Consider the following 27,405-nt stretch of genomic DNA (forward strand, 5'->3'; position numbering starts at 1 on the left):
CAAGGTCAACACCACCACACGAAGCTACGGTAGTGAAGAGTTCACACCCACCAGAAAGTTGCAGGTAGCACGAAGTTTAGTTGCTGGACCAAGAGCCAAAAGCAAACTCCAGGAGGTAACAGAAGAGGGACGTGCCCCATACTGGCGATACAAGAAATCATAGAAGTAGGCACAGGACGAGTGGCCACGCACGACAAACAGCATGCCGAGGAGAGAATCAGAGCAGTAGGACAGTGGTAGTTCGACAGCTTCTGCATACAGACTCAACTGGGCTAGTGTAAAAGTTGCCAGTAGTCAAATGGACACCACAATGGTGGATAGTGTTGAGACGGCACAAGAGGGACAGATGTGCAGACGCATAAACAAAGCACGCATAGTCTAGTTTCGAAAGACAAGGGACCGGTAAATGGAAGAGGGCGGTTCGATCTGCACCCAAGGAAGTACCACAGACGACACACGGGACATCGAGTGACAGCGTACAGTGGGCTGCCAGGTAAGACACGTGGGAGGACCGAGAGAATTTCCTACTAACACTAGCCCAGGAATTTCGTAGTATCAACAAACGGAAGAGCAACATACCCCGAGACGTGAAGATGGAAGAAACCAATTGCACCACCAGAAATTCATACAAATTGTTTTGTCAGTGGAAAAACAAAAGCCACTGTTGATGCTTCACGAGCGAAGACAATAGACACATCGCCGCAGATGCTTTTCAATGAGAGAAGTCCGTGGAGAACTACAGTAGATGACAAAATCGTCAACAAACTGGGAGCCAGAGATGCCCGGTGGGAGACAGGCCACTATAGGGTTAATGGCAATAGCGAAGACGACTCTCGGGACGGAACCCTGAGACACCGTTTTCCCGGATGAAGGTGTCCGACAAGGCAGAACCCGTACAAACCTCGAAAACTCAGCGTTTTAAAAATACTTGAAGGAAACTGAGCAGGTAGCCACGGAAACCCCACGTGTAAAAGAGTACAGAAGATACCAGTTATCCAGCAAGCATCGTAGCTTTCTCCAAATCAAAAACCGTGGCCACGATCTGGGATTTGCACAAAAAATGGTTCACAACACGGGTGGACAAAGTGACGGGTTGGTCAACCGCAGAATGGCATGCTCGAAATCCACATTGTGCAGTGGTTAGTAAATTGTGAGACTCCAGCACCATACCGGTCAGGCATGAACAATACGTTTCATCACCTTGCAGGCACAGCTGGTGAGAGAAATGGAGCGATAGCTAGAAGGATGGTGTTTGTCCTTACTGGACTTAGGTATGGATACGACAGTGGCTTCACGCCAGCATCTGAGAACTGTAACCTCTACCCAAATTCGGTTTTACATATTGAGCAGAAAGTGCTTGCCCAGAAGAAAAAGGTGCTGCAACGTCTGAATGTTAACATAGTCTCCCCCTGGGGCAGAGGATCGGGACGAATTGAGAGCCCGGCCTAGCTCCCTCATAGTAAAGACGGCAACTGTAGCGCGCACACTTCAGAGAAGAGAGGGTTATCGCATGAGCCACCTCTGCTGGTTTCTGATGGAGGAAGGTGATATTGCGAGCAGCTTGACATCTCCACAAAATGGTGGCCCAAGGTGACTGAGATGGCAGAAGAGCCAACGATGACAGTCTGCTATTGTCAGGCCAGGAATTGGGGGTGGATCTCGGTCCACGAGAGCTGTCACGAGGGTGTCCCACGTGACAGAAGAGGGAATGGACCTGTTAAAAGAACTAGTGAATGAAATCCAGCTAGCTTTTTTGCTATCCTGAAGAATGTGATGACAGTGTGCACGAATCTGTTTATAATGAATGCAGTTTGCCATCATTGTTTGACGGTTAAAAACACACAGAGCACATCTCTGAGTGCAAATTGCATTGCGGCATGCCTCACTCCACCAAGGGATTGGCTCTGAGCACTATGGGACTTAACATCTATGGTCATCAGTCCCCTAGAACTTAGAACTACTTAAACCTAACTAACCTAAGAACATCACACAACACCCAGTCATCACGAGGCAGAGAAAATCCCTGACCCCGTCGGGAATCGAACCCGGGAGCGGGAAGCGAGAACGCTACCCCACGACCGCGGGAAGCGAGAATGCTACCACACGACCACGAGCTGCGGACTCCACCAAGGGACTCAGACACTGTGTGGTAAAGAGGAAGTGAGAGGAATGTAACGTTCTGCAGCAGTAAAGATAACGTTTGTAAGATATTCCACCTGGTCGTCACAGCTGGGTAAATGCTGTTCATCGAAAGTCACCAGGGAGCAGTGAAGCTCCATTCGGCCTTACTAAGCTGTCATTTGGGTGTGCACACAGGTCGGGTAGGAGTCAGCAAATGGGAAATGGTCACTCTAGTATGTGTCACAGGGAACAGACCACTGGAAACTATAGGCAAGCTGGGCATTGCAGAAGGATACGTCCAAATGTGTATAGGTGTGCATGGAGTCTGAAAGGAACATGGGTGCTCCTGTGTTAAGACAGAGGAGGTTAAGTTTATTGAGGTCAACCAAGAGGGCACATCTGACAGGTTCTGGGACACCCTAAAGGGGATCATGTGCATTAAAGTCAGAAGGGGGTGAGGTAGCTGCCCAATAAGCTGGTTAAAGTATGGCCTGGTGATACTGAATGACTGAGGGTTGTAAATGGTAGAAAGGGGAAAGGCGAACTGCAACAGCTTGAAGGCAGGTAGTCACAGAGATGGGTTGACTATGAATGTCAGCCTGAATGAGTAGCGTGACTACTCCACAAGATGGAATGCTGACCTCAGGGAAGGTCAAAACAGACCAGGACGAAATGTGAGCATTCAAATGAGTCGTGATGACGCAATTATATTTCCTGAAGGCAGAGCACAAGAGGACACTGCGATTCTAAGGGCAGCCGCAAATCCTCTTAGTTGGATCGAAGGCCGTGAATGTTCCATTGGAGGAGAATCAAAATTAGGAAAAAATGAAGCAGTGTCACCCCAGCAGCTACAGAGTGCCAGCCTTCGAAGACTCGCTGCTACAGGGCAGAGAGACAGGAGGAGCCTGCTCCACGAGGTCTACAGAAGCATCAGTATTATTCCGTCATTGGCCTGTAGAGGCTGGTGTGCACCGGTGATGCGGAGGTCGGTTGGGCAAGATCACGTGGCAAAACCGTCTAGGAGGACCTTCGAGTTGGCAAAGGAGAAGACTGTTTGCCTTTGTTCGACTTCTCCGAGCCTTTCCGGGTAGCACAGGGTGTTGGCTGGCTGGGACGTAGTAAGTCTTCAGGGGGGAGTATTCCTTCTGCCCTTTCCAGCCTGTTGATTATGTAGCTGGTGACTTCGTCCCATGAGGCAAGACTGGTGGCGTGTTGTACAGCTGGAGGAGGAGGAGGAGGAGGAGGAGGAGGAGGAGGAGGAGGAGGAAGTAGGGACGCTACCCTGACTGGGAAATTTCACAACCGTGGTGCACGTATGCGTGTCCATGTCCTTCATGGAGAAAGATGTAGCAGGAACAGTACTGTAGGTGCCAGGTTTCCTACTAGCCAACAACTTGCGAGCGACCAGGTGAGGCATTTTTTCCTTCACCCGCACTCCCTGACACCCCACTCATTACAGAAGGCGACAGCATGGTTGCCATTGCAGTTGATGCAGCAGGGAAGAGGCAGCGGACAATAGCCCTCGTTAGCATCCCTATCACAGGTGACATTTGGCTGGGTGTCGACAGGACTAGTGTGGTAGCAGTGTACTGCATTTGGAATATACTGTCTGACTCATAACTTCATAATCTGCTTTGATCTTTGACACAAGAACCATTTAATCAAAGGTGAGAAAGAGTGCGTGTGGGCACTAAGGCGGCGTCTACGGTTTTAATCATCCGATGGACAGCAATGACACCCTGATCAGAGAAGTACGTTTGGATTTCTGCCTCGATCAGCGTAATCTAAATAACGCCACGGGAAGAATTCAGCAGTCAATCAACCTCGACACGAACAGGACAGCCATTGAAAAGCCAAGCAGCAAGCAGTAGTTGTGGTTTAGAGTCAAAAGTAGTCTCCAAAAGTGAAGTAGTATTTCGCAAATGACAGCAGGTTTTCGAAGGGCCACCAGTTACCAACATCTTCTGAACAATAAACGGATTTACCGTTGTAAAGCACTGACTGTCTTCAGTACATGAAACTATGTGGAACCTTTGTGCAGCTGGGAGGGTCTCTGAATCGTTACCCTCATTCCATTTACATTCCATAGCCACTGATTGGCTCATTCCAAGATTATCCTAAAGATTGCCACCGTCTCCGATAGCGCAGTCCTTCCAACTGGGAGACCCCTTCACAGGCCTTAGGTTGTTCACACCTCAAGGTACATCTGACAGAGGGACCAATCTGAAATTTCGTCAAGTCACAGCTCTGGCAACCACCCCTCCTGGGTTTGGCCTGTACGAATGGGTACGTCTGAACCCTATCTGTTGACCCAGGGCTGGGAATTGTGTGTTACCCAGTCACCTGTTATGCATCAGATGCATTTATCGGCCTTCAGGAGCACACAGGAAGGAAGGAAAAAGAGGAACAGGAAATGCTGAAGCAGAGGATAGGAGGTGAATGAAGAAAGAAAAAAGGAACACTGGAGAGTATTCTGATATTGACTACCGAAAATGCAAAATACATTTCCAAAAACAGCCCAGACATGGTCCTCAAGGGAGGAGAAAAAGAACAGCAGGACAATAGACATGCAGTATGAAAGGGGAAAGATTCTGCAAAGGTTGGGGCCCTGTGGTAGCCAAGCATGAACCCACCTAAGAGCAGCGAGCCCACCGAGAGATGGAGGGGGGAGGAGGCACTACCAACTTGTGTGACGAGGGAAAGGCATACATCAGCCAGTCTAAATGCTTCTTGATGTACGGAATAATGAATCCCGTATAAATACGTAGATTAGTGTAAATTTTTGCTCTTTCATCATCAAATCATTAATTTCTTTGCATTCTGTTACAATGTCGTTCTCTGGCAAATTTGGTGGGACTAAACATAATGGGGTTGCGTATTGGATTCTGAGAATACTCATGCTTTTCTTCAAAAAATAATTAATTCCATTCATTCTTAAAGGCTTGTGATGACAGATCACTAGACTGCCTCTTTTTGTGCATAAGGCCACGCGACGTAACTTCCTTTACACCTTGGGCAAACTGCTTTGGTATTAGGATTCTGATGAACTGAAGAAAGTTGTATCATCTAAAAAATACAACACACACCAAATGTAAGAAAACAAAACCAACAGCATTGCATCCCACTACTAAACAAAATATGATGTTCCACGTAGTTCTGTGAATGACTAAACAAGACGAGACGTAATGATGTCGGACATGCCCCCGACAGCACTTATGCAGTAATGCACATTGTGTCTGACCTCTAATACAGGAATTCACTAATAAGACCTGGAACAGTATACTTAATCTGGCAAACGACATGCTTCATCAATATTTTTAAACGCATTCAAATGACAAATTTTTTCCCAAATTATTCCATAACAAGGACTAAAAATTTAAAGTAAAGCTCACCTATCTCTATAACACTTACCATAGGTTTTGGGGCTTCACCATGAATCATTCTCCTCAAATTGTCAATTATTTCCCTGGGATTGTAATTTGGTATCTTTGTCATCCAACCCGTTCCAATGCCATCAGCACCATTAACAAGTATCATTGGTATCACTGGTATGTACCAGACTGGTTCAATTCTTTGGTTGTCATCTGTGTTGTGCTTTAGGAGTGGATCATCATGTTTGTGAAAAATGTGTCTTGCCAGTGGACTGAAACACACAAAAATTTAACTGAAGTTTAAGAATTAAAAGCAATATAACAAATTATATTCATCAACTGTTGAAGTATTTGCAATGAAGTCCCAGAGCATAAAGCATTCCTTAAAAGCAATGGAGCTCACATTATCTTAATTACAAAAGCTGGCTGAAACCCAAAAGGCAATAATGAGGTTTTTAGGAAAATCACACACGTACATCGAAAGCATAGCTGAGGAGAAATGATGTGGTACATTTGTTGCCATCCGCAATAAAGTCAAATTCATTAAAATGCGAGATCTTTTCGACAACACTCAGTATAAAGTGGAGCAGGTAGTGGGATGGAAAAATTTATGTGGGCCTATCGATCATCGCATTCACCCCAGGTATAATCAAAAACTTTCCAAAAACTCTCACCTCAATAAAAAATATGTTCCTCAATCACAATGTCATCACTAGGGGAGACTACAACCATCAAACAACAGACTGGCAACTGTGACAGTAAGTTTTGTAAATAAGGGAATGGAAAGATCTCCTGTGAAACAGCACTAACAAACTTCTCTGAAAACTATGTCAATCATAAGCTCGCAAGACCACTCACGATGGAAATATATTGCTTCTAATTGCAACAAACAGACCTCATCAGGTTGCAACTATGAGGCATTTGTAACAATGATTACCGAAGAACAAAAGTATATAAAACCAAGTAGAAATATTTGCATTTTCAGTAATGTACATAGAGACAGTAGTGTGTCATCTCGAGGAAGGTTCGAATCACAAATCTTTATACATATGCCCTGTGGAGCAGTTCGTGTGAGTATCTATGCTATGCTGTCTGTAAAGACACTGCTAGAAAAACAGCAACTACTGCACAGTAGGTGCAAGTAAAGTGTAGAGCGATATAAAATGTTAAGTAAAATGCTTTTGGCTGTCAAAAGTACTGCACACACACACACACACACACACACACACACACACACACACACACACACACACAAAAAAAAAATCAGGCTCTATACTGAATTTCTGATTTCGTTTGTTCCTCTTTTAAGCTCAATGAAACAAAATCTGTGCCCAGTATTTGGAAGAGGACATGGGTCACACCCGTCTAAAGGAAGGGTATGGAAGTGATCCACGAAACTACACCCAATTTCACTGCTATCCATCTCTTTCGGAATCTTTGAACTTATTCAGAAACAAATGTTCTCTATGCAAATGGGCACCGATTGCAAAAACAGGAAACATCTGTCGTGCAAAAGAACTACCGTTTTTCTCTCCAAGACCTAGGCAAGCAGATACAAGAAGCATGCGCTCATTGCTCCTCCTCCACCTCCCCCCTCCCCCCCTTTCAATTTTGTGGTACAGAATATCTTTAAAAACAGTTTGTCTTTCCAGATAGGGACGAAAGTACTGATGCCCAATTATGTAATTAATACTGATCAAACCAGCTGTCTGTACCAATCAATGTGCAATGGATCTCTTGTTTAACAAGGAGCAAAAACTAATTTGAACAAGATTACCCATATCTCCATAGCACAGCATACTATAACTACATCAGGAAAGATATTCTCTTACATTTTATTGTGTGTGCAAGAACCATCTGGGAAATTTGATCAGATCGTGCAGAAAAAAATAGTTGACTCACAAATTAAAAAGTTTCATGAAAAAATTCAAAATGCTCCAGACTTGCTTGAGACTAGTAGAGAAATTATTTAATTCTGCACAATCTGGTGCATCTGCTCTCACACGAATCATCAAATACTCTTGGTTCGCATCAAAGTTGACTGAAGAGAGAACAATCTCTGAATTCAAACCGTTTTCTGGTATCCCTTCTGGCTAATCAGTGTGCATTCAAGGCAGTATCTTTCATTAAATGTGTGTGGTGCTTCTCAAATGTGCGTTCCGGCTATCTCTGTGGCAAACACCATCCAGAATTCTGTTCTAGCACAGCAGGAGAAAGTAAGATGATTCTGTAATCTATTCTGTAACAAATGGGACACACATTAATTGAAGAATGTTTGCTGTAATGATTGATTTATTAATACATTCACTAGGGCAAAAGGACTATTTTTGAATAATTTTGCACGACATACTACATAAGGAAATTTTAAGAAGGGAAAGTGGGATGGGAGGGCCATGTTCTCACGTGGGATTTGAATCTATACTGCCAGTGTGGTAGCAGTGAACCACAGCTACTGCTCTACTCTCGTTTGGTTGAAAGATTTAACTTTCTAGGTATGTGATGTATCTCTGCAACATACGAAAGACCAATCAAAGTCTGATTATGGTCTTATGGTCCCCTTGTTACATACAGCACGATAGCGACTTATTAATCCATTTGTCACTTTTGCAAAGATACTGGAAACTGACAAAGGTAAAATCAAGTTCAGATGTGCTCCAGGCAAGAGTGTTGGATTGATAGTGTAGAATATGAACTTCAAGGGTTCATCAGCCAATATCAATAGTGACCTCAGACATCTTGATGATGATTATGTTTTGTACAGTGGGGTATTCTGTATTGTCTGGGGTCGTGGGGAGGGGGAGCTAGACTAATATATAGTCAGATACTGAAGATTTCAATGTGGTGTAAAAGTTGTCATCAGCTTTAAATATTCAGAAATTTGAAACTGAACACTTCATGAAACAAGAATGTGGCATGCTGTGACTACAATACCAATGAATCAAAACTGGAATCAGTCCACTCAAATATCTGGGCTAAATTCATGGGGATATGGAAAGGAACAAACGGGCTCAGTCATAAGTAAAGCAGTTCACCGGTAAGATACTGGAAAACTTCAGTCTACAGAGGAGATTGCTTACAAAACATTTGTGTGATCCCTCAGGACCAACAGGGAATATCAAAGGTAAGCCATGTAGAGCAGCCCAAGTAGCTGTAATGTTAAGATTTAACCAAAGGTGAGTAGTACAAAAGGGATGAAATACCTGAACCAGTAGATGCTTTAAGATAGAAGCAAATCATCAAACAAAAGTTTCTTTGTGAAGTTTCAATGACCAGTATTACTTGAGGACTAGGACTATACTACAGCCTCTAAGTGCACCATGCCCAGAAAGTTAAGATTAGACTAATTCTAGCATGGAGAGAACATTTAAGCTGTCAGTCTCATCACATTCCACATGCAAATAGAATGGGAAGAAACCTTAATATATATAGTGCAATGGCAAGTAACCTCTACCACACACTTCAGTGGTTTACAGCTTGCATATGTAGGTAGATATTATATGTTCGACATTTTCACCAATTTCTTCAAGTCTTCTGTAACTATGAAATGCATTCACAAACTGAATACAATTGTAAAAAACCTATACGATTTACTAGTAACATACAAAAATGTGCCAGACCAGGATTCGAACCCAGATTTCCCACTTTATGCTAGCAGTTGCCTTGACCATCTCTGTCATGCGGGCAAGCCTCCATGGCCAACCTAAACTTCAATTTATCTTAGTATCTATGTGTCAGTGTTCATACAGATTATTTCACTTGTCAGACTGTCTTGCTTTGGCACGGAATACACTAGGGCAGCATCTGTATTTTATAGTGTGTATATTTCGAAATAATTGTTTGAACACACTTTTTGAGAAGAGTGAACGGCAATAGAAGGAAGGGACTCAGCAAGAGTAGTGCCAATCGGCACGGCAAGGAGTTGTGCGACATCATCTAGGGCATCACAGAGTCTGCAACCCACCATCTGGTGCGTGGCAACATGTAGCTCATCTCCGGTCTAGTCAATGAAATCCGTGGAGTGCAGTAGACGCTAGGACATATGGAAGCTTGGGTCAGTTCTGGAAGCATGCTCAAATGGCCGCAGTGATTAAGGCAACCGCTCATCTAATGTGGTAAATTTAGTTATAGTCCCAGTTAAGCACACATTCTCATATAGTGTTGTACAACAGTACTCGCAATTTGCAAAGGCATTTCATAACTTAATACAGCTGTCTAACACCAGCAGTGTCTTTTCCTTTGGACACGTATGAACGTCCAAAGGAACACTGCATCAAACTATAAAGATACTATAAATACAGACACTACCCTGCTATGTCCTCTGTAAGTATTCTCACCTAACTAAGTATGTTGCACTGTATGTCCATCAAGTTCCACTGCATTTTTTGCAGGGAATGGAATGTAAGGGAACATACAATCCGTTACATACCGCCCACAATAGGTATACAGGTTCAAGCTTCGACTCACCAAAATTCTAGTTTCTCACAAATGTTCATTTTTGTGTTAAGGTATGTTGATAGTTTCACCCACAAAATATTTCATGAAATATGTTGCAATTTACAAGGACTCGGCAGCAGTACCATTCTGGAGAACAGATTCCCACGGCAGAGACATAGAATGAAATGCAAGCTTCAAGTCATCCCACACATTTCCCTGAATTCATTCTGTGAATGAAGAAGATATTCAACCTGCCAAAGCAGTGCTATGTCAGCTCCTGTCCAGTAGAACTAATAGAAAATAAGGGACAGTGATATTTATGTAAAAATTTACATGACCCTTTGGGTGTAATACCTTATTTTGGTGAATTCCACATAGAGGAATTGGGGGGGGGGGGGGGAGGAGAGACCTTTAAAATGTATAATAAAGTACATTTTTAAAACAGGAAAAATTCCTAGTATTTTAATTTGCATTGATCCCGAAGCTCCATTATTTTAAGATGAGACGACATTTAATGGAAGGGGCGGAGGAGGGGGGGGAATGATATAGTTTTAGTGGTAGGTAAAGGTCGTCTTCTGCAATGTGAATAATATTAGGTTTTCATGATGAAAATGTCAAACAGTTGACTTTTTCCCATTTTCATTCACTAATGACTTAGGTAAATGTATTCTGGGGTAAACTGTCATTGAAGGAAGATATTTGCTGCATAAAAGATTGTATTAAGGATAATGTCTCTTCCACAAAATGTCTTGTAAACAGCACTTTAAATAGTTGGGCATACTGACAACAGTCTAGCAATACATTTGCTCCAGTATAGTTCTTGTCAACAATCTATTGCAGTCTGAACACACAAACATTCATAAACACAATACTAAAAGGAGAAGTGATTTACATTAACCATCACTCAGCATTAGTGTAGCACAAAAAGCAGTGAGGTATTCAGCCATAAAAATATTTGACCACCTATGAAGTGATTTAAATAATTTAATGGATGTATTTTATTGCTACATTTTGATGCACAGTATAAGAAAAGTTTGCTATGGGATGCTAGTGAGTAGGTAGGATCATGAAGTAGATTCATTGAACAATGTGCCAGATGGTCACATAGTGTGAGAACAGCTGGAGGAGCAAGAGCCATATTGCACTGGGACAGAAAGGGACTGAGGATACACCTATCCCAATAGGCACCAACAAGTGAATCTTATTTATATTAACATACCACTACAGCCATGCTGCCGATGATAATTATAATGAGAACTTGTCGAAAATTACTTCAATATCATTCAATTAATTAGAAAATGCAAATTACAAATTTTATTTACTGTCACTGCTCACTGATGGAAAGGGTGGACCAATGAAGTGTGTCCAGAAAGGACAGGCACCAAACAGCTAAGATGGCCCACTATTAGCTAAGATGGCCCACTATTAGCTAAGATGGCCCACTATTAGCTAAGATGGCCCACTATTAGCTAAGATGGCCCACTATTAGCTAAGATGGCCCACTATTAGCTAAGATGGCCCACTATTAGCTAAGATGGCCCACTATTAGCTAAGATGGCCCACTATTAGCTAAGATGGCCCACTATTCAGATAAAGATGGAATTGTTTCTTGAAAAACTGCTTCATATGACTTAATTGTACAATGCGGTGTTAAACAAAGGCAGTCTACAATCTTGTTTTCATGGTGGCAACACATGAACTAGCACATGAATTGCAACTCCACTTTCAGCCAGACTTAATTGTTAAAATTGCCTCGAAAAACCAATTTGTGCAATCTTAAGTTGATTCTACAATTGTGTGGAGCATTTCTGTGATTTTTGCAGTGCTCAGGAACTGATGATTAATGACCAGTAATTTTGTTGTGCATATTAATGATATAATTGCTCTGGAAATCTTTTTACTAATTTTTGTGATTAACAAAAATCAAACGAAACTAGTTGGCATCCTAACATTTTATGATTCTTACTATGGTTAGCCTCTAAAGCTACACACCTGTCACACTATTATGCATTGTTCAGGGCATAAGTGCTAGAGCTCGCAACAGAGAGGAAACCAGGAGGGACAAGGGCTATGAGACATTTTTAAAAGACGTGAGGTAATCAGGTTGCCTCTAGGTGTGTTAGGGAAATTGATCGCAGACTTGCTAAACTACACTGTGTTCATTAATCCCGGCACATCTTTAAGGTAGTAAGTTTTGTTTACTGTAACCCACCATGTAGGTTAGAGGGGTCCAATCTGCATTTAATTAGCAATTACATTTTACAACTGACCCTAATGTCAGTTACCGTGTGTGCACGTGCACACACGTGTGCTCTCAGGATGATCACTAAATTAACAGGAATGTGACAATATGTACACAAGGTTTTAAGAACTAAGAAACGAAGGTGAAACAACAGATGTGGATGAGCATGGTGTAACAACCCAAGGGTTATGCTTTGTAATATTTACTGCATCAATAAATAGTCTTTATCTCAACTGAAATTACAAGCACCATTTTTGTGCAAATATGAAAAAAAACCTATTTTTGCATGGAATTTCGTTGCATCCATATCAGTTTCAGTTATTAGCATTCCTTTGTTCCGTTTGTAGTTTACTTGAGCATTTTATATATACTCATAAAACAGTTACAGTAACTCCAGAAAGTTACTCAGGGATTTGTATATTGAATTAAAACAGAAGTTGTTAGAATAGAATATAACTATTAATACAAATCATATTCTAAAAAAAAACATGTGAATTTTTCACCTTCTATACAAGTAAAATTATCACAGTTTACGTTTTAATATCTATGTCACATTCTTTGAAAGTTATCATACAAATCATATTCTAAAAAAAACATGTGAATTTTTCACCTTCTATACAAGTAAAATTATCACAGTTTACGTTTTAATATCTATGTCACATTCTTTGAAAGTTATCTTTGATACTTTGTCTTTGGTAGTTTGTTGGCAGCAAATGTGGGAGGGAGTTGTTCCAAGTTCTGGTTAAGTTACAGACAGTGTTGGTAATGTAATGGACTTGTTACAAGCAGTGTTTGCTGTCAATACAACTAGTTCAAGATTTTGGCAAGTTTATATGGTGAGTGGTGGACTTTATGGATTTAGCAACAACATTTGTAATAATCTGTTTGGGGTACTAAGGAAAGCATTTCAGTCATTTCATAGGAAATGTGGGTCTCATTTTTTGGAGTATATGAAAGCAATTTAGCTGCCCCTGAAAACACACATCACAATAAGTTGAAATGATCTTTTTGCCACATTTTTATTGGGTACTGTATTTGACAAATTTTGCTGTTTATTTTAATCTAATTTCCCAATGAGCTAGAGGTTTTAAAGTTTCCACATAGCTCAGAACTGGATGACAATGCAATATTAATTCTGTTGTCTGGTGTGTGGCAGAGAGTACTTCATGTTTCACTGAAATTCCTATCTTTTCCTGTTCCAGATGTAAATGTTTTGTGGTAAACATTGCTGGCAAGCCTCCACATGAGCTTTTATCTCTCTCATTTTTAACTCCATGATCTTTGTGAGAGATATACATAGGATGACCCTTGTGAAGAACAACAAACCCTTAATTTATTACATGCCTATGTTGTAATCTATCAGAATGTTTAAAATCAATTGAAAAATTTCACACACACACACACACACACACACACACACACACACACACACACACACACACACACACACCACTAAGAAGCAGGAAATAATCTTAATAACAGGCTCATAAAATGGACTGTAAGTATGAAAATTTCTCCTAGCACCATACAGATTCCAAACTCCCATATAGGTATCCTGAGAAATTTGTGCTTGCAAATTTGCAACAGCTGTTGAAATACTTGTAAAATTTAAAACAAAAAATGTTGGGTGCATGGAATAGACAATAGTAATGCATGTAGAGAGTAGCTGTCATTGAGAACAATCAAGCACGACACATCTATTGCATGTGACCCACATTTTTTGTTTTAAATTTTGCAAGTTGTGATGTTATGTGAGCCTCACTGCCCTTTTTAACTAATTTGTGCCCGATTTTATTTTGAGAAGCTCAGTAATGTAAGTAAATACCATAAATGTAAATGTGATTCAAAAAGTACTTTAAGTGAAGTGCAGCTGGACAGCAAGAAACATTTCAGCACAGAATCCCCACAATGATAGTTGTGAATCCGAGTATGAACTAAAAAAAAATTATTTATTAAAAAAAGGACTTAACATGTATCTTGTGGAAAGAGGGTGTGTTGTTAGGCCATTGCTCAGAATGTATTGTTACATGTAATGAAAACTGCTATTGTAGTGATAACACTGAGTAAAGTATGTGTAATAGTTGCCAAACATTTATGTATACAAATTTTCTGGAAGTGAAGAATAGAAATATCTTGTTTTTGGAAAAGGAGGTGAACTTCATTGTCACCGGCTATCAATCGACAGAATTTTAAGTGTACAAAGTTCTCTAAAATACAGGAAAGGAAATGCATCCTCTATACTTTTCGCTCAATACGTAACAACCTCTCAATTTATTAATTACAGTAATTGGATTATGATCTTTCACAATAGTATGGTGCTGAACTCCACTGACTAATTTTGATGTAGCAAGACATGTAGTTTGAAGGAAGTTAGTGTGCCAAGCAATCTCCTATTCTCACAAAAAGCATATTGCTGTTTGATTGTATTTAGTTACCACAGTGGTCTCTTCGGTACAATAAGCTATGAAAACTTGGGCTCAAAGCTATCTGCAATATGGCCAAGTAACCAACAGAGTCGTACTTTAAATCTTTAAGAACAATAACTTCATCCAAATTATAATACATCAACTGGTGCAGAAGCTGATCATTTAAGGAGGCAGCAACCAAAGTTCAGGTACCAATTATGACTTTCAGTAAAGTCTCAATGAATATCAATCAACCTCTCTCTCTCTCTCTCTCTCTCTCTCTCTCTCTCTCTCTCTCTCTCTCTCCACAGACATATATAAATATTCAGAATTACCTATTTTCAGAATTATCTGTATGGGGTTAGGAAAAATAATTTTATGCTTCTTAGTCCATTTTAAGAACAACTTATGTTAAAAAATAATTTATATGATTATTTCCATTTTCTACGACTGCAAATGTTATAATATCCATTTCACTGCAACAAGTGTGGAATACACGTACTATACAATACTGATAATTCATCTACGCAATCCCATATGAATTATAGCTCAACAGTAGTTGGAGGTTGAGAATGGGGAAACACATGCACACTGCACATGAATCATTTTTCTGGAATGGAGACCAACAAGTGTTCATTTTACATTGTCTTAAGTCACCTAGTCACACAAAAGAAGAAATTAGAGTGTTGTACACAACATTTTGTGGTTAATTTCCAAATTGGCACAGCAGCCTTAAAAGACAGGTTATTTAACAAAAACTAATCCGAGAGGCATTCAAAAGTTATTACAAAGGACATATGAAGACGAGTTCTTGTAACTTTTCAGCACTGAATGAGAGCAAAAAGCATACTTCTGCAGTATAAAATGACAGTCACCTCAGCATGGTGAATATGTATCTCGGACTGGCAGAGTCCTTCCCACCATTAAGACGGGTGCCAAACTGACCGATTGGCTGCAGCAAGTTGATGTTGTTACTACCCACAAAGTTCTGAGCCAGGTTGATAATCGTCGACATGAGTGACTGTTCACCATGGTGGTATGCTGAGTGTTCAGCCACAGAGCCTGCCAACTGTGCGACTTTCACCTCCCTCTTGTCGTTTCGTTTCAAGCAGGTGAACAGCACCTATAACAATGATGTGCATATGATTATAAATTAACACTGCAACAGTAAAAGTTTTTCAACACACGGTAAACTGTGATCTTTTGCAGAGAGAGATAGAGATAGAGATAGAGAGAGAGAGAGAGAGAGAGAGAGAGAGAGAGAGAGAGAACAGTGGTGAATTGCTTTTGTTATCAGAATCCATTTGTTTATAATTTGTGAATGTCTTTATAAACATGCACAAAAGTCAGACAAATCACCTTTCTGACTTATTTTGTTTCTTGGCAGTATCAACCACAAAACAAGAGTCAGTTTCAAGAAAACTGGTTTTTCTTATCATTGTCATCTATAGTTCAATTCTTTAATCTTGGCAGTTCGCGCATGCCCGCCCAGACGCGGGAGATTGCTGCCGGGTGCATTAACCCTTTCGCTGCTACAGAGACGTGCTCCCCGCATTCCGTGCTGTGCGCGATTTTTTCATCTCTTCACTGCTCGCCTGTGTAGAGACATGGTGTTCCGACTGCTTTGACACACTTATCATTCGATTTCACAAAAACTATTTGGCCCAAAAATTTGATTTTTACATATCTTTTTTGTTTAAAAAAATGAAACCCACATTTTCTTTGTTCTGATGATTCAAATTGCAACTACTGAACTTTATAAACTAAGTTTGTAGTACAAAAGTCATCTGGTTACAATGTAATCAGTGTGCATCACATCAGATGTTGCTAGTGGGGAACATATCAAAACTATTTTTTAAAAACTGACATTCGGCAATGAGAAATATGTGACCTTTGTAAATGTTTGTATAATTATTAGATAATGATCACTTACATACATAAAATATTCACACTACCATTTCAGCACGTATTTGCCCTCTTCAGATTTGCTTAATCCACTCAAAGCCTTCATACAGATATGTAAAGAATATTGTTAGACACTTTGAACATCATGAAGCTGTTTAGCATCTCAATGAATGTTTGACTTATCGTCATGACTGCTAATCTAATGTTTTATTGTGATTTCATGTTAACAGTTCTTAATGACAATTGTTTGTACTCATTTTATAACAGAGATAATATTTCTAATATGTTTAGCAAATGGATTTTTGTGCCAATTTTATCACCTAATGAAATTTTCATGACATGTTTTTTACGAGTGTACTTTATCATGAGTGTCAACTATTTAGTTATACACTTGTAACTAATTTAATATGGGCACTTGCTTCAGTGCAACACATTTTTAGTAACTTTGCTCTGAATGTAAAATTATGCAGGAGATGTCTATACATTTTTGTTCTTAAAAATAACAGTCACTGATGTGTGTATATGCTTTTAATTTTTCATATTTAAAAATTTCTTAAAAATTCCAAGTTTTATAACATTAATAATCTGCATTCTTGGTAACATTTTTTAAAATACCAGTTTTACATGACTGTCCACAGAAAACATAAGCAGAGAGAGTACACCATTATCCTCCCACTTCGCTTATGTCACTGCTACCCCCCCCCCCCCCCCCATTCCCACCTCTCACGCACTAGTTTTCTGCACCCCCTCTCTGCCATACCCTTGTATAACAATACAAGGTGGTGATCTAATTTCAGTGTTTTATCATGTGATGATATGATGTACATTTGTCTAAATGTTAAATGACTTAATGAGGTTCAAAGAGCCTGATATATTGTTCATATCTATCTGCATGATGCTTTGCAGTGGATTAAGCACATCTGAAGGTGGAGACTACTTGCCAAAACCAGTAATTTGAATATTTTTTATAAAACTAAACAATAGTAACATAATAAATTGTTGTTGTTGTTGTGGTCTTCAGTCCTGAGACTGGTTTGATGCAGCTCTCCATGCTACTCTATCCTGTGCAAGCTTCTTCATCTCCCAGTATCTACTGTAGCACACAAAAACTTTCTGCAACTGAAAGGAAAACAGTATTTGACTATTTTGGAGTAAGTATTTTATACAGTGGCAGTATGCCAGGACACATTATCTTCAAAGCTGTTCTTATTCCACTACTCCGAATCCATTGACTGTTTTTTTGTTCTCTTCTATAAACCAATTATAGAGGTTATCACAGTCATAGCAGAAGTTTACATTCTACATCTACATCTACATCCATACTCCGCAAGCCACCTGACGGTGTGTGGCGGAGGGTACCTTCAGTACCTCTATCGGTTCTCCCTTCTATTCCAGTCTCGTATTGTTCGTGGAAAGAAGGATTGTCGGTATGCCTCTGTGTGGGCTCTAATCTCTCTGATTTTATCCTCATGGTCTCTTCGCGAGATATACGTAGGAGGGAGCAATATACTGCTTGACTCTTCGGTGAAGGTATGTTCTCGAAACTTTGACAAAAGCCCGTACCGAGCTACTGAGCGTCTCTCCTGCAGAGTCTTCCACTGGAGTTTATCTATCATCTCCGTAACGCTTTCGCGATTACTAAATGATCCTGTAACGAAGCGCGCTGCTCTCCGTTGGATCTTCTCTATGTCTTGTATCAACCCTATCTGGTACGGATCCCACACTGCTGAGCAGTATTCAAGCAGTGGGCGAACAAGCGTACTGTAACCTACTTCTTTTGTTTTCGGATTGCATTTCATTAGGATTCTTCCAATGAATCTCAGTCTGGCATCTGCTTTACCGACAATCAACATTATATGATCATTCCATTTTAAATCACTGCTAATGCGTACTCCCAGATAATTTATGGTGTTAACTGCTTTCAGTTGCTGACCTGCTATTTTGTAGCTAAATGATAAAGAATCTATCTTTCTGTGTATTCGCAGCACATTACACTTGTCTACATTGAGATTCAGTTGCCATTCCCTGCACCATGCGTCAATTCGCTGCAGATCCTCCTGCGTTTCAGTACAATTTTCCATTGTTACAACCTCTCGATACACCACAGCATCATCTGCAAAAAGCCTCAGTGAACTTCCGATGTCATCCACCAGGTCATTTATGTATATTGTGAATAGCAACGGTCCTATGACACTCCCCTGCGGCACACCTGAAATTACTCTTACTTCGGAAGACTTCTCTCCATTGAGAACAACATGCTGCGTCCTGTTATCTAGGAACTCCTCAATCCAATCACACAATTGGTCTGATAGTCCATATGCTCTTACTTTGTTCATTAAACGACTGTGGGGAACTGTATCGAACGCCTTGCGGAAGTCAAGAAACACGGCATCTACCTGTGAACCCGTGTCTATGGCCCTCTGAGTCTCGTGGACGAATAGCGCGAGCTGGGTTTCACATGACCGTCTTTTTCGAAACCCATGCCGATTCCTACAGAGTAGATTTCTAGTCTCCAGAAAAGTCATTATACTCGAACACAATACGTGTTCCAAAATTCTACAACTGTTCATTAGTGTTTTACTAAACAGTGCTTTAGCTCATATAAATTACTTTATTGGTATTTAATTAACATAAAACAGTGATTTTGCTCATACATATTTACCTTGATAACACACAGCCATTCTTTACATGTGTTCACGAGACAAGTGGGTACGCGGTGTACTTTGTAAACAGCACACCTGCTAGAGGGTTAAAAGAATAGTTCCCACATCGCTGAATATTTGACATTCTTTCTTTTGCAGCCAGAGGAACTGCTAGCTTCTGCATTTTAAAACTTCATTGTTTTTTGAGAATGCCACACAGTGAAGACCTGACAAATCATACCCTTTTTTCTTTATTTTTCTACGTGCCTGTCTGCAATTCAGCAATCATCTTTACTGCGAGTTGCTACTGGTCCTCGTTATAATTGATTTTCAGAGTATCTAAACAAGTTACTTATTTCATGGATTGATCACCGTGATCTCATTTCATCAACATGCTGTTTGTGGCTTGTGAATAGCTGGCCATGCGAGTGGATTTCCACGACGGGCCAAAACCGCAGGCTGTTTCTGTAGGTATCTGTAATGGATTGGACCTTCTGATCTGAAGCCATTTGGTTCCCACTAATGTTCAGGCTCTGCATGTGAGGCTCAGTCTCACTGATCTGCTCACAGGCCGGGTCAGTTTGTGTGTGGGGTATTGCAGCAGATTGTCATGGTTTATCCGTGGACCCAAGACCGTGGTACTCCTCAGCAGGCCAGAGACCATGGGCGATGGATTTCAGGATTTATGACTGACCTCGAGCAAGTTGTACAGTGTGGTGTTTTATAGATATTTTGTTTTTGTACATTTTGGCACTTCAGAAATATTTTGTTAGAAAGTATGGATGATATTTGAAGAAAATTCAGGTGCTGGTGGTTTGTATGGTATACACTCATATTTTCCATGAAAGAAAACTCACACAATACCTGTAAAATAATAGATATAACACAGTGGATAATGACGGACAATAACAAACATAGTAGAACCAACATTTTATTGGCGGTCACCTACAGTGTTAGCTTACACAATTCTTCCCCGCCTTATACACTTCTTCCGAGAGACCTTTTTTTTTCTTTCTTTTTTTTCTGAGGTTTTCTGAAATCGGTGAAGATATTTAAAATCTGTCTTGTAATGCCAAGGAAATATGTATTTTTGTCACAAAGGGTGTTTAGTTTTATTGAACTAAAATAGCTTCAGTGGTCTTAATGAAACACGCATGCCATTTGGCTTGCTTTTTCCATTTAAAAACAGTTGATTACGAAAGATGTAGATGTTAGTACTTAGGGTTTTTGCTCAAATCAGGAAACACTATCTGCTTGCAAGTTTATTTTAGATATTTTCTAGTTTGCATAATTGTTTCTTGTGCCATAGCTGCAAAGACAGATGGTCAACTTAAGTCTTAACTTATCCTTGAGATCTCAAAATTTGTTGGGGAAATATGAGGAAATTTCACTTGGAGAAACTTGAGGCAACCCTGAAACTTTATTATATCACTCCATTGCCATGGACACTTTGATATAGTGTCCGCAGAATAGTGGCCAAAGTGCAGAGACCAACTTTCATTAAAAGCATTGGGCAAGTTCGTTCGTTCGTTCAGAGGGGGAGACCAACAGTGTCATCTTTCAGCCAGTCAACAATGACAGAACCGAGGCACACTCCCTGCTGTCTTTCTCAAATTATTTTACTTGAAACTATTTGGTAAAATCCTTTTTGCTTTCCTTGTTTCTTTATGTGTCAGGTTCACAATGGCATGCCCATCATTTTGTTAATGGTCATTATTATATGAATGTGGAAGTAAGATACTGTGCAAAATTCGAAAAGTTTGTAATGAATTATAGTGGTCACTATGATTTTGCATATTTTGCATCTTGTGTGTATTACACAATATGTTGCAGCATATGAAATTTAGCTAACATACTGAATTTTCCTTCAGACTTGGCTGGAGGTCTCTCTGTCACCTATTTTGAGAAAACTGATCTGACTTAACACTAACACACATTTGTGATCGTGGTGTGCCAGTGAAAGCCAGAGTGAAATATCCACAGCATTCCTCATATTTCATAAATGGTTTGATATATTGAAATGATATTTTGTCAAATAACAGCACACAAAGTGGAGAGCATTTAGTGATATGGTTATTACACAAAACTTACTTATCTACCATGTTATTCCAGTAACAGACTTTTTCGATGAAAGACTGATTTTCAAGGGCCATCAATAGCAATTGCTATGGGTTTAGGAACAACATAAGTGAAGACATCACACTTATTTTTTACTGAAAATGTGATTTTTCCATGAGCTACTGACTACTTTTCCTCTGTTCCTCACTTAAACTTAATAAACCACTTTTTCAGAATTCTTTTGCAACTGCTTCTGCACAACATGTTAGTGAGGTGAGATTGTGTAAACTCTACTGCATTTTGGCAAAAGAAGCCAATTTTAACATGGCAACCAGAAAAATGTAGGTTTTACTTAAAATTCGCTACTCGTGATGCTTCTCTGGAAGTTACAAATTGTTAACAAGCCAGATGAAAATAAACCACTCCATTTTTGTCAAAATTCTTTTTAGATACTAATGAAGTCGGGTGATAGCAGTTCTTTTTGAATGGCCACCATGTAAGTGTGGGAGTGGAGGGTGCCCACTAAATATTTACGGAACATGTGTGCCCTGCCATCTACGCATCTAGTGGCTGTGACATTCCGCACGCACTATACACAACAGTACTGACCCACTAAAGAGTCAACAGTGCAACTGCATCAGATCCCAGCCAACCACTTATGCAATTACTCATTTTCTCTAAGACACCTGCCTCATTGTTGGATTGTGGTAATAGGTCATAATCTGAATAATTTTCTTGCATGTAATGTAAATTTCTCACTTACCTCACCGTTTATTTTATATTACTGCTGCTCACTTGGATGTATGACAACACAGTTGATCACTGTTAGCTGAAGCAATAATGAAGGAACAGCTCTGGGCTCATTGTGAAAAACGATGGAACAACGCTAAACAGTTTTATCTGTAGTTGGTACACTCATACATCGGCGTACCTGCTTGAGGGTTCAAATGGTTTCAAGGAATGAGTAGTGGCAGTATTCTTGTATGCTAAACTATTCTAAAAGACAAAGCGCCCTGAAGATCAGAATTCGAAATTTTAGTGTGTCAAATGGTTGGTTAGACTGTTTTAAAAAATAGTCACTATCTCTCATTTCAGAGTACGTGAAGGGAGTGCAGTTGTGAACACAAAATCTAAACCACTGCAAAAATACTACACTGCTGTGATCAATGCAGGGTTATGAGACACTTAACACAGATGAACAGGCAGTTTTTATACTTGCTGTCTGCAAAAACTTGTGCTGTTAAGAGAGAAAAATACCACTAAGGTAAAAAAGGAAGACAGAATGATTACACTATTGTGTGTAAATAGCAATGGGAGCCTGAAGCTGCTGCCACTGATAACAGGGAAATTTAAAGCTCCCATAAGTTTTAAGAAAATTAAGACACTTTCTTCTACTTACAAGTATAACAACAATGCCTAGATGCAATCAAAGAAATCTCAACAAGATTTTTCCAGCATTTAGATGTCAAAATGCATGCAGCAACTAGGAATATAATACTTATAATTGACCGACATCCTGTACATCCAAATGAAACATTTCTGAGAAATATTAATGTTGACAATGCAGAAAAAGATAAATGCTACTTACCGTTAAGGTAACACATTAAGTTGCAAAAAGATACAGCTAAAAGACTCTCTCTCTCTCTCTCTCTCTCTCTCTCTCTCTCTCTCTCACACACACAAAGGCTGTGGCTGAAAGCTTATACGTATGTGAACTACCCAAAACATCTGCAGCCTTCGGAACTGGGCATTGGGCATAATACCCACCATTAAAGCCAAGTACAGGGGGCAGTCGACATTTTACAGGCCATGCACAAGTTTGTTGCTGTGTGCAACTGTGTTTCACTGCACACTGTTAAACTGTTTTGCAAAAGCTGATTGTAGGGCTATAGTTGGTGATAAAGACAACATTGTTCCACAAGAAGCATTGAAAAAAAAATCTCAGACGTTCCTGAATTACTACACCCGAGATGAACGCAAGCAAGATGTGTGAAATTCTAGTGAAGGGACACTGAGGTAGAAAGTGCTGGTGGGAGTGGCAATGATTGTGAAGAACAAGACGAAGAGGCCGTTTCACTACATTTCACAGCTGCTGTACAAAGACTGGACACTGTCATGAACTATTTTTCATCATTTAATGTAGGCAAGTCAATTTTAGCAAAGATGAAAAACATGACTGACAACGTCTGTCATTACAGTGTGCTGGAAGGAGGAAACACACAACTCCTCTTGATTTAAAAAAATATATATTCTGTAAAAAGTGCGATATATATATTTAAATTTGTAGCAAATTAATGGCAAGTTTGTGATTAATTCTTAAATCATCTAAATATGCTTTAATTATGATTCTGGGTCCTTTAATTATGATTCTGGGTCACTCCCTCCACGTACCTAGGCAAAACACACATTTAAGCAAAACCTCTACTTAAGGGAAAAAATATTTGGATCCCCACCGATTTGTGCGATTTGTTGAAGAGGAGTTTTAATGTATATGTAGAAAGATATGTGAATCTCACCTTCCTCTGACCTGGTTTGAATCCATCAACCATGGACGGAATAGATCTTTCATTGTCACAATTGCTGAAAAGTACAAGTTCTTTATTGACAAAGTCTGCATAATTGACACTGTGTGTGTCTTTCTCATAGAGATATTGTTCTGGTAGACCCATTTCCTTCCTCCTCTTCGAATCCTGCATCCACGATGTAAGCCATTCCTTCCGTTGTTCAACACACTTCTTACTAAAGGCCTGCAACACAAAAGGTATTTTTATTACATGAAAACACACGCAAATATTATGAACTATAAAAACACCATATGGACCAAAGAGGTGAGAAGAGTAATTAATAGCATGACAGTGGAACAATTAATCTCCCTTCAACAACTACAATGTTTATTACTGATACACAGTAATCCACCCACAACATCTGTTAACTGATGTGCTTCGTTCTTTTTGTTTTCAACAGTCTTCAATTTACTTTTCACATCACCTTAAATACAGTAGGGTGTAATATGAACACTTAACTACACATTTCCTACATTTTAATTTTTCTTTGACATTACCATGACCTATAACATTTATTTACACGAAGATTTTTGATAAATTACATTGTATTCCTGTTCAAAGGCAGCCTTGGAACAAAGCGGAAAATGCAGACAAGTAAAGTCATTGATAATTTAGTGTAACATTAGAGTGATAAGCAAGATTTACATTCTCTGTGTGTTGGGTCACGGCTGCCTTTATTATAGGTTCACAGTGTTTGGAAGTATGCTGAGTCATTGCCTTAATGCTTAGTAATTATCATGAAGGCAGTAGCTGACAATTATACACACACACACACACACACACACACACACACACACACAAAAACACCCCTTCTTTGTTCCATGTCCAATAGCGCAAATAAAAGATGGAAGCAAAAGTAATTCGTGAAACCACATTAAAAAGATATTCTTGTTCGAATGTGAGACTTATTGTTGATAATCATTATAAAATTACAGTAAATAAAACTAAAACAATATTGATTAAAGCATTAAATTTGGCCGTCTTCATAAAAATGAGATTATGCATGAAATCTACAGCAAGTTGACAACAAGGTTACTTGGCCCGGGGTGTTCTTGGTGAGAAAGAGAGCAGAAACTGTCATGTGGAACATCTCGAGGAGAAATTTTTATGTCTGGCATTAGGTCATACCAACCTAAGACTGCACATCTAGCACAGACTGGCATTATTTCACACAGAAATAACAAATCGTGAAAGCCCATTATACAAAGAGTCATCTTCAAAAGAAGTGTTTATTTGTATAGATAACTGACATTAAATCTGTTGTAACAATGCAATGAGCACAATGAAGGTTGCTGCTAGAGTCATTACAGTCAGATTATTTTAGTTGCCACAGTTGAGAAGACTGTCGACAGAAGATATTCCAAATCATGCCAACATGTCACGGAAAGAACTAGACGAGGCCTTCTTGTTGCTAAAAAATAAAAATGGTTGTTGCATATTTCATTAAGAATTCCAAAACAAAATGTGCCATTAGATTAAACTTCACTACCAGTAGTTCGTAAAATTTATGGTCTACCTTTTTCATATAGTGACTGCTTCTTTCAGTATAACAAGGGGGCTACAATTGTAACAATGATCCCAAAGGTAATACCATACCACTAATAATAAGCAAACAAACACTATTGTTAAGTCATGTTCTGCAGTAACTTTAATCAGTGGCTGCAAGTAAAATGATTAGAAAGGACAGGATATGATATATTCCTGTGGAAGAAAATGGGAATTCTACAATGTAGATTTGCATGCTGGAGCATGAGCTCAATTAGCGAAGGACCTAGGACTTTCTGCTTCTACCTTGAACATGATTGTGAGAAATCTGTCAGACATCAAAGCCAATGCAAGAGTGGTTCCATGACATTCAGCCATTAGCTATCAGCATATGATTGATTGGATAAACTCATTGGAGCAGTTCGTTTGCATGACAGTGTTGGGAATTCCACTTGATGGCAACATCCTGAGAGAAGAAGTACTTCAGTTTGCTGCAAAAATAAGGATCACCACCTTCACAGCATCAAATGGTCAGCTTGGTCAGTTCAAAACTTTTAACACTGTTTGCAAACCAACTCTATAGTGAAAGTTCAAGTGTTGATAGAGGAAATATGGACCAATGGAAAAAAGGAACTGTAATCTCAAAGGATTACAATCCAAATGATGACCAAAACCCAGTTGTGCCAAGAAGTAGAGAAGCTATGGAAGCTATTAACATTTTGAGGCAGTAAACTGCTGTTAGACAGAAACAAATGCAATTACTTCAGATTCTTTTTATTAAATAGGCAAAACTTAAATTTTTTATTTTCATATTTTAAACAATATAAAGAGAATTATAGTAATTTTAATTTATTCATTTTCACTTGTTTGGTCTCCTATGCTTTCTAGGATTTTAAACTTTCTTTCATTTTACACTCTTGAGTCAGTCCACTGGAAAGTGGAAAAAGGTTTTTTTTTTATTGTAAATGGTTTGAAAGAGAATCTGAGCAGCTTCCTTAGATTGCTTGTGGATGGTACCGTTGTTTACCGTCAAATACTTCAGAAAATCAAAACACATTACAAAATGACTTACACAAGGTGTCTCCATGGCGTGGTAACTGACAATGAGAAACTTTAGGTCCTTCACAGAAGCACTAAAAAAACAAATTTCAGGTACATAATATATCACACACTTAAAGGTTGTCAATTCAATTCAGTTAAATAACCAGAATTTTCTTATGTTTTATTGCTGCAGGATTATTATGCAATAGTGGGCTAAAGTAAAACTTTGTTAGAATATTAGTTCTTGCCCGACAAAATTTAAAAATTAACTGAAAACCACAACGATGAAAAATTCCTTAATTCTGAAAAATTTTCAAATTTTTCCCAGGTGAAAAAATTCCCCTATTTTTCCCAGACTTCCTGGGATATGTACACCTCGAAACATACAAGATTAAATTGCACTTCCTGTGGATATTTCTCCCCCAAAGCCAAATTGTGACACCATAGTATTTACAAAGGACATCAAGAAAGTTCAAAGTTAGCAAGATTCTGTTTTACTAGCAATAGAGGAAAGATTGTTATGGAGACAATGAGGAAAATGGTTTTCAGAAACTACTACCAGTCAAATTTTTGTTGCCTTGCTTAAATTATTCAATAAAGCAACATGTTTCTAAGTACAAACCACGTCTTCGTGCTATAATAGCAACACAAAAAGCACTTCATAAAAACCAGTAAAGTGGTTCTTTACACAGTTCACGTTCTGTGGCCATCTTTTGACGTTGTTATTGTTGTTGTAATCTTCAGTCCTGAAACTGGTTTGATGCAGCTCTCCATGCTACTCTATCCTATGCAAGCTTCTTAATCTCCCAGTACTTACTGCAACCTACATCCTTCTGAATCTGCTTAGTGTATTCATCTCTTTGTCTCCCTCTGCAATTTTTACCCTCCACGCTGCCCTCCAATACTAACTTGGTGATTCCTCGATGCCTCAGAACATGTCCTACCAACCGGTCCCTTCTTGTCAAGTTGTGCCACAAACTCCTCCCCTATTCTATTCAATACCTCCTCATTAGTTATGTGATCTACCCATCTAATCTTCAGCATTCTTCTGTAGCACCACATTTTGAAAGCTTTTATTCTCTTCTTGTCCAAACTATTTATCGTCCATGTTTCACTTCCATACATGGCTATACTCCA

General features: G+C 39.4%; 1 protein-coding gene across 1 annotated transcript in view; it reads right to left on the reverse strand.

Annotated features, from left to right (window-relative positions):
* LOC126106860 (DNA topoisomerase 2-like) overlaps window positions 1-27,405 on the reverse strand; it is a 184,878-nt gene that overhangs the window by 106,233 nt on the left and 51,240 nt on the right. The window contains exons 13-15 of the mRNA XM_049913258.1: window positions 23,695-23,925; window positions 15,449-15,696; window positions 5,533-5,764 (exon numbers count right to left, since the gene is read on the reverse strand). Coding sequence (XP_049769215.1) covers window positions 5,533-5,764; window positions 15,449-15,696; window positions 23,695-23,925 — 711 coding nt within the window. The remainder of the gene's footprint in view (window positions 1-5,532; window positions 5,765-15,448; window positions 15,697-23,694; window positions 23,926-27,405) is intronic.

Source organism: Schistocerca cancellata, chromosome 10, assembly GCF_023864275.1.
Source record: "Schistocerca cancellata isolate TAMUIC-IGC-003103 chromosome 10, iqSchCanc2.1, whole genome shotgun sequence".
In the NCBI taxonomy this organism is placed as follows: domain Eukaryota; kingdom Metazoa; phylum Arthropoda; class Insecta; order Orthoptera; family Acrididae; genus Schistocerca; species Schistocerca cancellata.